The 15,208-nt window shown below is 41.7% G+C and overlaps 1 protein-coding gene across 1 annotated transcript in view; it reads right to left on the bottom strand.

The window, feature by feature from the left end:
* Nucleotides 1-9,543, bottom strand: part of scn3b (sodium channel, voltage-gated, type III, beta) — a 49,754-nt gene extending 40,211 nt beyond the window's left edge. The window contains exon 1 of the mRNA XM_070893119.1: nt 9,518-9,543. Coding sequence (XP_070749220.1) covers nt 9,518-9,527 — 10 coding nt within the window. The 5' untranslated portion in view covers nt 9,528-9,543. The remainder of the gene's footprint in view (nt 1-9,517) is intronic.
* Between the last annotated feature and the right edge of the window lie 5,665 nt (nt 9,544-15,208).

Below are 15,208 nucleotides of genomic sequence, written 5' to 3'. Positions count from 1 at the left end.
GAATTGCTTGGGCATTGTAGGGATGCTTTATGGTGTTGTTGTGGGGTGGTGCCAACTGATGCATCATGTGGCAGCCAGGGTGTACAGCGTCAAGTGAAGTAAATCTGGCCATGGTGAGGCTACCTCTGGCGTCCCGGGCAGCAATGTGGTCGGGTGCTGATGACTTACATGATGTTGGTGCTGCTGGTGTTCGGACTGATTGTGGTGGGATTCTGAGAGAGTTTCAAGGGCACCGATGCTGATTGAATAGATAGCAGGTGAAGTAGAGATGACCGAAGCGATCTGTCAATGGTGGGAGAGGTAATGGGGTCAGACTGGATGGAGACTTGTGTAAAGACTTACAGCATCCTGAATCTGTAGTGAAAATGCAGTTTAGAGAAGCTCGTGGCTAAGGGAACATTTCTCAATCAGCTGGGAGCTTTGACTTGACATTTGAAGCTGTCAACTCATCAGCTGAAACAATGGCAAGTGACCTCCTGCTTCAGCTTCACAGATGAGGTCTAGGCATAGCGGAAAACCAGTGGGTGACCTGTCAATTTCACAAAGCTGGGAAAAAGCATTGTTAGTGACTGTAAACAAGCCAATAAAGATTTTAATTACCTCCCCCGCCGCTGCATGTCGGATCTGCTCAGCGCTGGCAGACATGAGATTTAGTAAAGGCGCGTGATGGCAGGTTGATAGCGGGCTCCAGACCCGCTGTCAAAAACATACTTCCCCACCCGACGCACCCGCTGACCCCCCAGGAAATCCCCTCTATTGAAACCAATATAATTATTTTGAAATTGCTGTAACTAAAACCTTTGTCACTGAAGGAAACAAGAAATTCAAAATGTCAGATCTATATGATGCCAAAAAAATAAGCTACACATTGTCCATAATCTGCTAATAAGTACTAGATGCGGTTAGAAATCTGTTTTTAAGAATGAGATGTGAGAGAAGCTTGCACAGAATCTGCTTTTCAGCCTTTTGTTATGTTGCAAGGAGTTATTTGAACTTGGCGTAGTGATGCAAAATATACCCTGTGATGTATTCAGGTCTCGTGCAACCTTCCTAGTTGCAACACTGTAAGCACCAACCAGCCTTGCTCTAATTTATTACAAGAATCATTAGCCACAAGTGCAAAGAATGTTTTCCTGCACCATTGATAACGTTGTCAGGTACCAATTCCAAGTACGATTATGATAGTAAGTGGTTGGATCAGTTTGCAACATGTAACCGCATGCTTTCCAGATCCAAGTGGAACATACGAATGATCACACAACAATAAATCGTTTCACAAAGCAAATTCTAAAAATGGTACATTTCAGTAGATCTTTATAAACACACGATTGTTTATAAAGATCTAAAATATGATGCTTTGTTGTAGAAAATCATTGTTTGACATGAGTACTTTTGCCTTCCCGCTCTATACTCTCAGTTGAATCTTTCTACTTACTTTCTCCCTTTAATGTACAAAGTTATTCCCCAATTGGAATATGGTTCTATTCTATTTCAGTTAATCTGGCTATTTTTGTGTCTATAAAAATACAGGACTATACATTTTTGAGATTGATGTTCAGTACCGTGTACTTTAATTAATCATATTATAAATAGAAATGACAGAATATAGATGTCTAAAGATGGCAACACACCTTCACATTCATGTTGAATTATTTATTTAGGTTTTTATTTATTTTGCCTGTGCAGGTGCACAAAATTCATTATTGTATGCATCTTAAGTTTGAAGTGCTGTAAATAGAGCAGCTAATAAAGCACTGTGCAATGTACTGATATCTGGTATGAACATCATTTGTGTTACATATGTCTAGTGGGATAGAAACTGCTTAATTTCTTCCGAACAAAGGCAATTGTTTAACATAGGTAACATGGCAATCAGGTGCAAAATATGTACATTCTACACTTCAAAAATCAATTGCTTACAATTATAGCATTTATATTATCACCATGACATGTGCTTGGCTGAGATTAGCTAGACTAGATACAAATGATTCTTGCACTGAATTACATAGAATATACAGCACAGAAACAGGCCATTCAGCCCAACCAGTCCATGCCAGTGTTTCTGCTCCACACAAACCTCCTCCCTCATCTAACTCTATCAGCGTAACCCTGGATTCACTTCTCCCTCCCTGCTTATCTAGCTTCTCTTTAAAATGTATCTATAAATACAAATGGTTAAATATCTCTCTATCTATTCTGTCCAGTCCCCTCATGATTTTGAACACCGCTATCAAATCTCCTCTCAATCTTCTCTGCTCCAAGGAGAACAACCCCAGTTTCTCCGGTCTATCAATATAACTGAAGTCCCTCATTCCTGGAATCATTCTCGTAAATCTTTTCTGCACCCTCTCTAAGGCCTTCACATCCTTCCTAAAGTGTGGTAACAATAATCAAGGGAATAATAGAGGCATGTGAAAAAGGAACGGCAGTAATCATGGGGGATTTTAACCTACATATCGATTTGTGAAATCAAATCGCATGGGGTAGCCTTGAGGAGGAATTCATAGAATGCATACGGGATTGTTTCTTAGAACAGTTTGTTACAGAATCTATAAGGGAGAAAGCTATCTTAGATCTGGCCTGTGTAATGAGACAGGAATAATAAACGATCTCCTAGTAAAAGATCCTCTCGGAATGAGTGATCACAGTATGGTTGAATTTGTAATACAGATTGAGGGTGAGGAAGTAATGTTTCAAACAAGCGTACTATGCTTAAACAAAGGGGACTACAGTGGGATGAGGGCAGAGTTAGCTAAAGTAGACTGGGAACACAGACTAAACGGTGGCACAATTGAGGAACAGTAGAGGACTTTTAAGGAGCTTTTTCATAATGCTCAACAAAAATATATTCCAGTGAAAAAGAAGGGCGGTAAGAGAAGGGATAACTAGCCGTGGATAACCAAGGAAATAAAAGAGAGTATCAATTAAAAACCAATGCGTATAAGGTGGCCAAGGTTAGTGGGAAACTAGAAGATTGGGAAAATTTTAAACGCCAGCAAAGAATGACTAAGAAAGCAATAAAGAAAGGAAAGATAGATTACGAAAGTAAACTTGCGCAAAACATAAAAACAGATAGTAAAAGCTTTTACCAATATATAAAACGGAAGAGAGTGGCTAAAGTAAATGTTGGTCCCTTAGAAGATGAGAAGGGGGATTTAATAATGGGAAATGTGGAAATGGCTGAAACATTAAACAATTATTTTGCTTTGGTCTTCACAGTGGAAGACACAAAAACCATGCCAAAAATTGCTGGTCACGGGAATGTGGGAAAGGAGGACCTTGAGACAAAAACCATGCCAAAAATTGCTGGTCACGGGAATGTGGGAAAGGAGGACCTTGAGACAAAAACCATGCCAAAAATTGCTGGTCACGGGAATGTGAGAAGGGAGGATCTAGGGAAGTAGTGCTGGACAGGCTAATGGGACTCAAGGTAGACAAGTCTCCTGGTCCTGATGAAATGAATCCCAGGGTAGTAAAAGAGATGGCGGAAGTTATAGCAGATGCATTCGTTATAATCTACCAAAATTCTCTGGACTCTGGGGAGGTACCAGCGGATTGGAAAGCAGCTAATGTAACGCCTTTGTTTAAAAAAGGGGGCAGACAAAAGGCAGGTAACTATAGGTCGGTTAGTTTAACATCTGTAGTGGGGAAAATGCTTGAAGCTATCATTAAGGAAGAAATAGCGAGACATCTAGATAGGAATAGTGCAATCAAGCAGACGCAACATGGATTCATGAAGGGGAAATCATGTTTACCTAATTTACTGGAATTCTTTGAGGATATAACGAGCATGGTGGATAGAGGTGTACCGATGGATGTGGTGTATTTAGATTTCCAAAAGGCATTCGATAAGGTGCCACACAAAAAGTTACTGCAGAAGTTACTGCGGAGTCAGAGGAAATGTATTAGCATGGATAGAGAATTGCCTGGCGAACAGAAAGCAGAGAGTCGGGATAAATGGATCCTTTTCGGGTTGAAAATCGGTGGTTAGTGGTGTGCCACAGGGATTGGTGCTGGGACCACAACTGTTTACAATATACATAGATGACCTGGAAGAGGGGACAGAGTGTAGTGTAACAAAATTTGCAGATGACACAAAGATTAGTGGGAAAGCGGGTTGTGTAGAGGACACAGAGAGACTGCAAAGAGATTTAGATAGGTTAAGCGAATGGGCTAAGGTTTGGCAGATGGAATACAATGTCGGAAAATGTGAGGTCATCCACCTTGGGGAAAAAAAACAGTAAAAGGGAATATTATTTGAATGGGGAGAAATTACAACATGCTGCGGTGCAGAGGGACCTGGGGGTCCTTGTGCATGAATCCCAAAAAGTTAGTTTGCAGGTGCAGCAGGTAATCAGGAAGGTGAATGGAATGTTGGTCTTCATTGCGAGAGGGTTGGAATACAAAAGCAGGAAGGCCCTGCTGCAACTGTACAGGCCGCACCTGGAGTACTGCGTGCAGTTTTGGTCACCTTACTTAAGGAAGGATATACTAGCCTTGGAGGGGGTACAGAAACGATTCACTAGGCTGATTCCGGCGATGAGGGGGTTACCTTATGATGATAGATTGAGTAGACTGGGTCTTTACTCGTTGGAGTTCAGAAGAATGAGGGGTGATCTTATAGAAACATTTAAAATAATGAAAGGGATAGACAAGATAGAGGCAGAGAGGTTGTTTCCACTGGTCAGGGAGACTAGAACTAGGGGGCACAGCCTCAAAATATGGGGGAGACAATTTAAAACCGAGTTGAGAAGGAATTTCTTCTCCCAGAGGGTTGTGAATCTGTGGAATTCTCTGCCCAAGGAAGCAGTTGAGGCTAGCTCATTGAATGTATTCAAGTCACAGATAGATAGATTTTTAACCAATAAGGGAATTAAGGGTTATGGGGAGCGGGCGGGTAAGTGGAGCTGAGTCCACGGCCAGATCAGCCATGATCTTGTTGAATGGCGGAGCAGACTTGAGGGGCTAGAATGGCCTACTCCTGTTCCTAATTTTATGTTCTTATGTTCTTATGTGGTGCCCAGAATTGGACACAGTACTCCAGCTGGAATGATAGAATGGTTGCAGCATGGAAGAAGGCCATTTGGCCTGTCGAACCACACTGACTCTCAGCTAGTCTCACTCTCCCGCCCCTTTCCCGTAGTCCTGCAATTTTATTTCCTTCATATACTTATCCAACTCCCTTGTTGAAAGATAAAATTGAGTTGATCTCCACCACCCTTTCAGGCAGTGCATTCCAGATCTTAACCACTCGCTGCTGAAAATATTTTTTCTTGCGTCGCTTTTGGTTCTTTTGCCAATCACCTTACGTCAAACCTTCTGCCAATGGGAACAGTTTCTCTCTATCTACTCTGTACAGGCCCCTCATGATTTTGAACACCTCTATCAAATCTCCTCTCAATCTTCTCTGCTCTAAGAAGAACAACCCCACCTTCCCCAGTTGATCAACATAACTGAAGTCCCTCATTCCTGGAATCATTCTCATAAATCTTTTCTGCACCCTCTCTAAGGCCTTCACATCCTTCCTAAAGTGCGGGGCCCAGAATTGGACACAATACTCCAATTGGGGTCGAACCAGTGTTTTGTACAGGTTCATCATAATTTCCACACATTTGTACTCTATACTTCTATTTATGAATCCCAGGCCTCCGTAAGCCTTTTCTCAACCTGTCCTGCCACCTTCCATGATTTATGCACACATACCCCCAGATCGCTCTGTTCGTGCACCTCCTTTAGGATTGTACCATTTAGGTTATATGTCCTCTCCTCATTCTCGCTACCAAAGTACATCACTTCACACTTTTCTGCATTAAATTTCATCTGCCAGCCTGTCTATGTCTTCCTGAAGTCTATCACTATCCTCCTCACTGTTCTCTATACTTCTAAGCTTTGTGTTATCTGCAAATTTTGAAATTGTGCCCTGTACACCCACATCGAAGACATTAATATATATATATCAAAAAAAGCAGTGGTTCCAGAAACGACCCCTGGAATATACCTTCCTCCAGTCCAAATTCCAGCCGTTCCCCACTACTCTCTGTTTCCTGTCACTTAGCCAATTTCGTATCCAGACTGCCACTGTCCTCTTTATTCCATAGGCTGCAATAGTGCTGGCAAGCCTATTATGTGGGACTTTGTCGAATGCCTTTTGGAAATTCATATACACTATGTCAACCGCATTACCCTCATCAATCCTCTCTGTTACCTCATCAACAAATTCGATCAAGTTGGTTAAACATGATTTGCCTTTAACAAATCCATACTGGCTTTCCTTAATTAATCCACCCCTATCCAAGTGACTGTTAATTTTGTCCCTGTTTACTGTTTCTAAAAGCTTCCCCACTACCGAGGTTAAACTGACTGGCCTGTAGTTGCTGAGTTTATCCTTACACCCTTTCTTGAACAAGGGTGTAACATTTGTAATTCTCCAGTCCTCTGGCACCACCCCCCGTATCTATGGAGGATTGGAATATTATGGCCAGTACCTCCGCGATTTCCGCCCTCAATTCCCTGAGCATCTTAGGATGCATCCCATCCGCCCCAGGTGATTTATCTACTTTAAGTACAGCCTGCCTTTTTAATACCTCTTCTTTATCAATTTTTATCCTATAAAGTGTCCCCATTACCTCCTCCTTCAATGTCTATGGCAGCATCCTCTTCCTTGGTGAAGACAGATGCAAAGTACTCCTTTAATATTTCAGCCATGCCCTCTGCCTCCAAGCATACTATCTTTTATCTATTTATATGCCTATAGAAGACTTTTGGATTACATTTTATGTTGGATGCCATTCTATTCTCATACCCTCTCTTTGCCCCTCTTATTATCTTTTTCACTTCTCTGACCTTTCCATATTTAACCTGATTCTCAGATGTATCTGCAACCTGACATTTGTCATGAGCGCTCTTTTTTTGTTTCATCATATTGGCTATCTGTTTTGTCATCCAGGGAGCTCTGGCTTTAGTTGCCCTACCTTTCCCCCTAGTTTTGTACTTCGACTGTACCCAAACTATTTCCTTTTTAAAGGCAGCCCATTGTTCTTCTACGTTTTTCCTGCCAATCTTTGATTCCAGTTTACCCGGGCCAGATCTGTTCTCATCACACTGATATTGGCCTTCCCCCAGTTAAACATTTTTACTCTAGATTGCTCCCTGTCCATTTCCATAGCTAATCTAAACCTTATGATACTATGATCACTGTTCCCTAAATGATCACCTACTGACACTCGCTCCACTTGACCCACCCCATTCCCCAGAACCAGACCCAGCAATGCCTCCTCCCTCATCAGGCCGCAAACATACTGATCAAGAAAGTGCTCCTGAACACACTTCAGAAATTCTTCCCCTTCTCTTCCCTTTACACTATTACAATCCCAGTCTATATTAGGATATTTGAAGTCCCCCATTGTTACTATTCTATAGTTCTTGCAGCGCTCTCTAATTTCTCTGCAAGTTTGCTCCTCCATTATTTGTGACTTGTGTGATAAAGCATTCTGTGTCAAGCAATAAACAAGACAGGAACAGAGGTGCAAGGTAGCCACTGCGTTCCCCAATTAGTCATATAATGGAGTGACTGTGTCAGGGAGCTTTCGTAATTAAGAGGTGACCTTGTATATTCAGATTGCTAATGCATTCCCATTATTTGGTGGTCTATAGAATAAACCTAGTAGTGTAATGGCACACCTCTTATTTCTTAGCTTTATCCATATAGATTCTACCCTTGACACCTCCAGGACATCCTCCCTTCCCAGCACTGTAACATTCTCCTTAAGGATGTCCAATATCCATCTTGTGACATCAGTGTAGCATTCCATCTACAGCAGGAGAAACGGAATAACATGTCGAGAATAAAATTGAAGATTTGAAACTTTTTGAGCCTCATTTTAGTAGTGTCCTCTACTTGTCCTGATTTAAAGGTTAATTTACTTGGGGATTAACAACAAATATCAAGAGAAATATTGTGCAGTTCTACATGTTTCTGCATTTATAACATAATAAATGAGTCATTCTTACAGCTATGAATATATTTTAAGCCACAGACGGCATTGCATTAGCAGTCTGAATACACAAGTTCGCCTCTTGATCACTAAAACTCCCTGACACAGTCACTCCATTATATGACTAATTGGGGAGTGCAGTGGCTACCTTGCACCTGTTCCTGCCTTGTTTATTGCTTGACACAGAATGCTTTATCACACATAGCTGCACTCCCTCTCATTTGTGGCACTCAGACATCATGTGGTAGGGCTGACGATGTTGTTTGGAGCTCGGGGACCTAGATTCAAATTCAGTCTGGAAAGAGGGCAACAGCTGCTATAACTTACAACTGGAATGGGAGTTTGAAGCCTCGGTTTAGTTGCTTGCAGAACAGGAGGACTGGATTTTCATTTCGACTACGCCTCTGTTAGCACCCCGGAGGGGCGGTAATGGGTCTGGAAATGATTACCACCCAGGCGGCCAGCTTCCAGCGCCTCACCGGGAAATTTGGTGCCGGTTTTGAGGTGGAGCTGAGCAGTACCGCCCACGAGTGACGCGCCGGTATGCAACGCCCCCGGTATCGCCCCGATCTGAAAATTTGTTTTGCACTGACCCCGTACTGCCCTGTAGACAACCTGTCAATGAAAGCTGGCGGTCAGAGCTGCACCGGCGGCGGTGAGAGGAGGAATGACTACACGAGGTAAGTCTGATTGTTTTTTTTGTTTTATTTTTGCGATTTATCTTTACTTGGGGTGAGCAATATATTGGGAATGTTTTTTGTGCCAATTTTCTTTTTTCCAGTGAGGCCTCTCTTAGGACGCTCCAAAGCCGGCTCTTTAGCAACGGATTTTCAGTTGCTCACCCGGCCTCGCGCCCTAGGGACACCTCTCTTAGCGCTCCACTCCACTCTCGGGTCACAGCAACCGAATTTGTTGGCTGCCGTCGCAAACCATTCCCGGCGTAAAATTTACCGCCCGCCACCATAAGCGCCCTAAGAAGCCTCCAACTGTAACTCCAGCCCAGAGAGTGTTTCCATTTGTAGGGAAGAGCAAAACTAGAGGTCATCAATATAAGATAGCTACCAAGAAATCAAATAGGGAATTCAGGAGGAACTTCTTTACCCAGAGAGTGGTGAGAATGTGGAACTCGCTGCCACAGGGAATGGTTGAAGCGAATAATATAGATGCATTTAAGGGAAGGCTTGTAGGATCCATTCCTCCCCCACCCCCACCTCCCAAAAGATAAAAATTGGACTATTAAATATACAAAGCCAGAACTGCATTACAGCCTGCGAAAAGAACTGGGCAGGAAAGGGTTAATTCATACATTGCAGCCAAACCATCAGACATCATGACAGACAATGATACAGGATATCTGCCCTTGATCTAAATCACCAGACAATGGCAGCACAAGAGAGAAATTCATCATCAGAGCGCCAGAAGAGAGACATTCACACCTTCAATGGTTTTCTGCCTGAAAAGACACAGGAACATTCACATATTCATTTACCTTAAGTGGTTACATTGTTTAAAAAAAAGCATACCTTGCACCATGGCTCTTGAAAGGCTGATATCAGTGTCGGCCTAGACAATGCATCGGACCCTGAGCCATTTGAATACAAATGCTACTAGAAACCCAACAACTAAGTCACCTTGGGAAGATTACTTTGTAAAGGACCTCACCCTATAGACAAGCGGTGGCCAAAGTAATCATGGACAATTACCCTAAATGAGGGAGAATTAGCCATCAAGAGTTCACATTTGATGCTGCCATCATGTTAAATCTGTTTCAAGATTGCAAGTTGGTTTTTGGTATAAAGAAGACCCATTTTTTTGAAGGCAAAGAGCAGTACAGGAACAGCTACAGAAGCCAGCCAGTCTTCAGGACACAAGTTGCAACCAAGAAAAGGGCCTACAGTCAACCTCAGACGACAGCCGAGGAATTGGTGATTGTATGTTTGTTCATACTAAATCATAGAAGGGTTTTGTGATTAGGTCTGGGTAACTTTATGTGTAACAGTCAAATCGCGGACGGGGTTAACTTTGTCAAGTTGTGTTGATGCAAATGACCCTTTCGTAGGGGTTTGTATTCTGGGTTTGTTAGTCCCACATAGATCGTGATGATTTATACTCTGGAGGTAGTTGTGTGTGTATGTTCAATAAAACAAACAAATCTTGGTTGAGCCAAAACCCTGTGTTGTGTGTAATTTTGTCCTTACACAGTTCTTTGATGTCAGGACTTATAACGGGTGACTAAGTATTTAGAAACCCTTACAGGCGCTTCCCATTGCCAATACAACACCGAATGAGTAATCATTACTTTATGCACAGTAGACTGCATACAAAGTAATCAGAGGACTTTGGAGTCACTATTGTTGGGATCTCCGGTCTCTAAGTAGACGTATAACAGATGAACTAATAAGTATGTAATCTCGTACATAAAGTTTCTCCTGTTTCATTTTTCTTTTGTCTACAATTGCCAGGGTGTGCTCCAGGGGCCATTATTTACTTGCCATCTTTGATGGTGAATTTCAGCAGTATGTTTGTGATGGATCCTGTCCACACACACGCACGTGCAACTGGGATTCCGGATGATCAGCAATGCGAACAGTGGCCATTTTCCCTCATTATTCAGAAGCACCTCTAACTGAGTTCAGCTCACTGATCCTTAGTCCTCTCCTCTTCTCTCCAGTCTCATTTCCAGATAAAGAATCAGAATTTAGAAAACATTTTGTTTGCCGCAGAAAGTCTCCCAGTTATTGACCATTTCATGCACAGAAAAACTCCAGAATATTATACAGTCTACAGGTCAAATACTCAAAGCCATTGCACTGTAAGCTTCCCTGTGATAGGCAGATGAGGTGGTTATCTATTTACTGGTGGATTTGCACTCCACAAGTTTAACATCAAGTTTCCCACATTACAACAGTGACTATACGCCAAAAGTACTTCATTGGCTGTAAAGCGCTTTGAGACATCCGGTGGTTATGAAAGGCGCTATATAAATGTAAGGTTTTTTTTATTGGTATGAGGCCTAAACTACTTCACACTGATGCTAAGTTTGGACTGTAAGTAGATCTGAAGGTCTGAACTGGAATAAGATTGTCTCCATCAGGGAGGCCTGAATTCAAATTCAGTCCACATTTACACTATAAGCAAAACTGCCGCTGGTGCTGTGGTGTAAATGCACCCTGAAAACAGCAAGGGGTATATCGTGCTCCTGAACTAAAGCACAGCCAGGTTCAGTGTGGATGTCACTGATTTCTCATAAGCTGATTGTAACGGGTAACCGATTCAATGAAACCCTCAATGCTTGCACTGTATGTGATGAGTTTAGCATGGTAGCTGTATTGCAGGGATACTCTAGAATCAGATTTATTAATAGCTTATTGTTGAATTGTCTTAAAATTACAGTCCTGTAGAAGTTCAAAACAAAACACTTTTGCTGTGACCTGACGAAAGGTCAGTGTTCTGACTAAAGGTCATCGACCTGAAACCCCGGCCTCCCGGGTCCGTGTGGAGTGTGTACCGCCGAAAACTGGCTTTTCTAATCTGTCAAATTTCTGGCTTGACAGATCGCACGCATCTCGGGGAGAAGAACATACCCACGGTAGGGATTGGGCTATTTGCCCATCCCTTGCCCTTCAAATGTCCTTAAAACACTTGCACCTGGTAAAAGCAGGCGCATAGCCTATTTTTTTTTACCAGCGCAAGAGTTTTAAAACATATCAAAAACATAGAAAAATAAAATTTTAAAATACATATTTATGTTAAAAACCCTGCCCACTCAGGTAATTTTATTTTAAACAATAATTAAAACTTTCCAAAAACAAATCGGCAAATATTTCTTTTTCAAAAACATTTCTGTCAACTTTAATTTCTATAATGTATTTAGGTGAGGTATTTAAAAAAAATGTTATGTAGTGTTTGGGGGTATTTCTCATTCATAATAATAGGAGTTTTGGACTTACGAAACCTACGGACTGCCCAACATGAATGCGCTCCGTTGCGCAAAAAGAAGAGGCCTTGAGTTCGGGATCTCTGGTGAGCTACAACCAAAAGGTAAGTGTGCATCTTTTCTCCTATTTTTAGTCGAATGCCCTCGGGAAGAAGAAACTGGGATTTCAGGGCCGTTAACTCTGTTTCTCTCTCCACAGATGCTGCCTGACCTGCCGAGTATTTCCACCACATTCTGTATTTATTTGCTGTGACCTCCTTGTTAGTTTACAATTGCAAAACAGTTTCCTTTGGAATTGAAAGGAATAGAAGGAAAGAGATTTCATTTATCCAGTTTTCTATCACATCCTCAGCTTCATATCCAATTAATTACTTCTTAAGTATATTGTTATTTTAGGCAAACATGGCAGCCAATCTGTGTACAGCAAGATCTCACAAACAGAAATTTAGTATAATGACCAGTTAAATCTGTTTTTAATGTTGCTAGGTGGAGAGAGGAATGTTTGCTACGATGCTGGGAGAATTCCCTACTCTTCCGATGGTCTCGTGAGATTTTTCACTTTCACCTGCACCAGCTGATGAAGCAGAAAAGGCTTCGGAAAAGGCAGAAAAGAACATCACATCTGAAAGACGGTGTCCCCAACAAGCTGCTCCCCCTCAGCACTGCACTCAAGTGCCAGCTGTGATTATATACCCAACTCATGCGAGAAACCCAAACCAAAATGTTTACTTCCATGGGAACAACAACCTTTCATGCATCGAGGTCAATAATGCCAAAACAAGACTAGGAATTAATTTTGTCAGGAAACTCACTTTTTAAGTTATGCACGTTTTCTACAGCAAAATTAGATTCTATCTGTAAAACCTTTTTTTTTGAGCAAACTTGTCGGAAATTATGAGCTTGTGACCTCTCATTCTACGTTCTAGCAAACAATGATTGAAGAGTTTCCAAAGTGACAGCCGGACATGTGAGTCTATCTCACCTCTGCCATCTTTGTGTATCGAAATATAGAACCTGAAGAAAGTTCTGACAGTTTTTAAAATGTGAAGAAAAACAATAGGAGAGCTGAATTCAAAATGAGCTCCTGGGATTAGTGATCCCGCTTAATTGAGGCCACTTAGAAGCTGCATTATTCCTGTTGCATGAGCTGCTGAATAGAAACAGTACTTTGAACCGTATATTAAATGTTTCATGTATGCCTGGAATGTGCTCGGAAAGAAAACGTGTATAATTTACAAGTGCAACATTTTTGTTTGCAAGGTTTTTATGGTTACCTGAACAAAGAAGCTATTGCAATACAGCATCTCTTCTTAATAACTCTGATACCCTCGCAAGAAGGTGCCTTAGATACGACTGGCTTGATCCCTGGTGTAGTCAGTGCTGTTGGCTTTTGTGTATCTGCCTGTAATGTCTTCGTTTGGCTGGGGCTGGCACACGCTCACAGAAACAGGTCATCAGCTTTAGCCGATTTATCACTCATTCACACACAGCAGCTGTCGGAGATAAAAATATAGCAAAGTAATTGATGGGTAAACTGCTTTCTGGCAAAAATAATCACCACGGATCCTTTTCTTCTTTCAGCAGACAGAATGTTTGTGAATACTACAAACGGTAACAATTGGGGAACTGGAAGAAAGAAGGACTTGGATTTATATAGCGCCAACCACCGACCGTCTCAAAGTGCTTTACAGCCAATGAAGTACTTTTTGGAGTGTCGTGACTGTTGTAATGTGGGAAACGCAGCAGCCAATTTGCGCACAAGCAAGCTCCCACAGCAATGTGATAATGACTAGATAATCTGTTTTTTGTTCTGTTGATTAAGGAATAAATATTGGCCAGGACACTGGGATAACTTCCCTGTTCTTCTTCGAAATAGTGCCATGGAATCTTTTACATGCACCTGAGAGGGCAGACAGGGCTTCGGTTTAACGTCTCATCTGAAAGACGACACCTCTGACAGTGCAGCACTCCCTCAGCACTGCACTGGAGTGTCAGCTTAGATTTTTTGCGCCTGGAGTGGGACTTGAACTCACAACCTTCTAACTCAGTACGACCCACTGAGCCACAGCTGACACTGTAGGGAATGAACTGTCAGAGAGCTGTCTTCACAGCTTTCAAAATGTATATATTTTGATATAAACTGACTGGGCGTACCAAGAATCATCACCTATTTCCCATTAAAAGCATTAGCGACTTAAGTGGTGCAATGGACACAGACCTTTCCCTCTGGGGCTTGGATTCAAATCCAACGCACACACAAAGGATTAAAGTGTCCGCTGTCTGCTGATGGTAAGTGTCCTATGTAAAATGTGTTTGGGCAGCCTCAAGTCAGTCCCGAGGGAAAATGTTTTTTTTAAATCAAAAGAACCATAGATCAGTAACTTAACCACTTCACTAAATGGATTATAGCCCCACCTTAATATGTCTGTATATTATAATTTATTTTTTAATGTGGAGCGCATTTTTATGTGGAGTGCATTGAAGAACACTTCTCATTTCAATTCATTGATCTTTTTCTCGATCCAGCTTTTTAAGTCACCTTATTGGTTGATGGGTTGAATTAGTTGCATGCTACCGGGTACCTGCCAATAATGCCAAATGAAGATATTGTGGTATCACTGTAGGGCGACTGACTTCCCTTCTGGCATTTTCGCTATGCCTAAAGGAAGACCCTGGCTTCCAGACAGCACTTCCCGATGATGGTAACTCACCATTAGAGAAGCTCTGGCCCAGATGTTATGCACAGCTGTTGGAAGCCTTCAGAATGGACCTGCTGCGCATGCACGTAAACCCGGAACTTGCGATCTGTCAAATTTTGCTTGGACAGACCCACTGCAAATTCACTTCCGCTGGCACAGAGTTGGGCTGTTGCCCAGCGAAAGCCCACAAAACCCTTACGCTTGGTAAAAGCAGGCATAAGACCGTCTTTTACCAGTGTAAGGGTTAAAATAAATGTATAATAACATTTAAAAAATGATTTAAACATTCACTTGCATTTAAAATGAGTTTAGGTAAATTTTGTCCCGTTTAAAAATGTTTTAAGTTTATTTTTCAAAAAATGACATTTTTATTCTAAATATTTTATTCAGGGTTATTTGGAATAATTTTGAACCTGTGATCATTTACTTTTAATTAAGTTGTGTGAAGTTTTATTTATTCAGTGATTCCTATTATGGGGCTTAATTTGCCCCAATGCTGTTTTTTGGCTTATTGCCAGAGTTACGCCCGTTTTTTCTGGTCCCAACTACTCCAAAAAAAAACTAGCAAGTTTCCCTGT

The sequence above is a fragment of the Pristiophorus japonicus genome, chromosome 11, assembly GCF_044704955.1.
Source record: "Pristiophorus japonicus isolate sPriJap1 chromosome 11, sPriJap1.hap1, whole genome shotgun sequence".
Classification (NCBI taxonomy): Eukaryota; Metazoa; Chordata; class Chondrichthyes; family Pristiophoridae; genus Pristiophorus; species Pristiophorus japonicus.
Note: the sequence above shows the minus strand (reverse complement) of the source record. Positions and strands in the feature narration are given on the sequence as shown.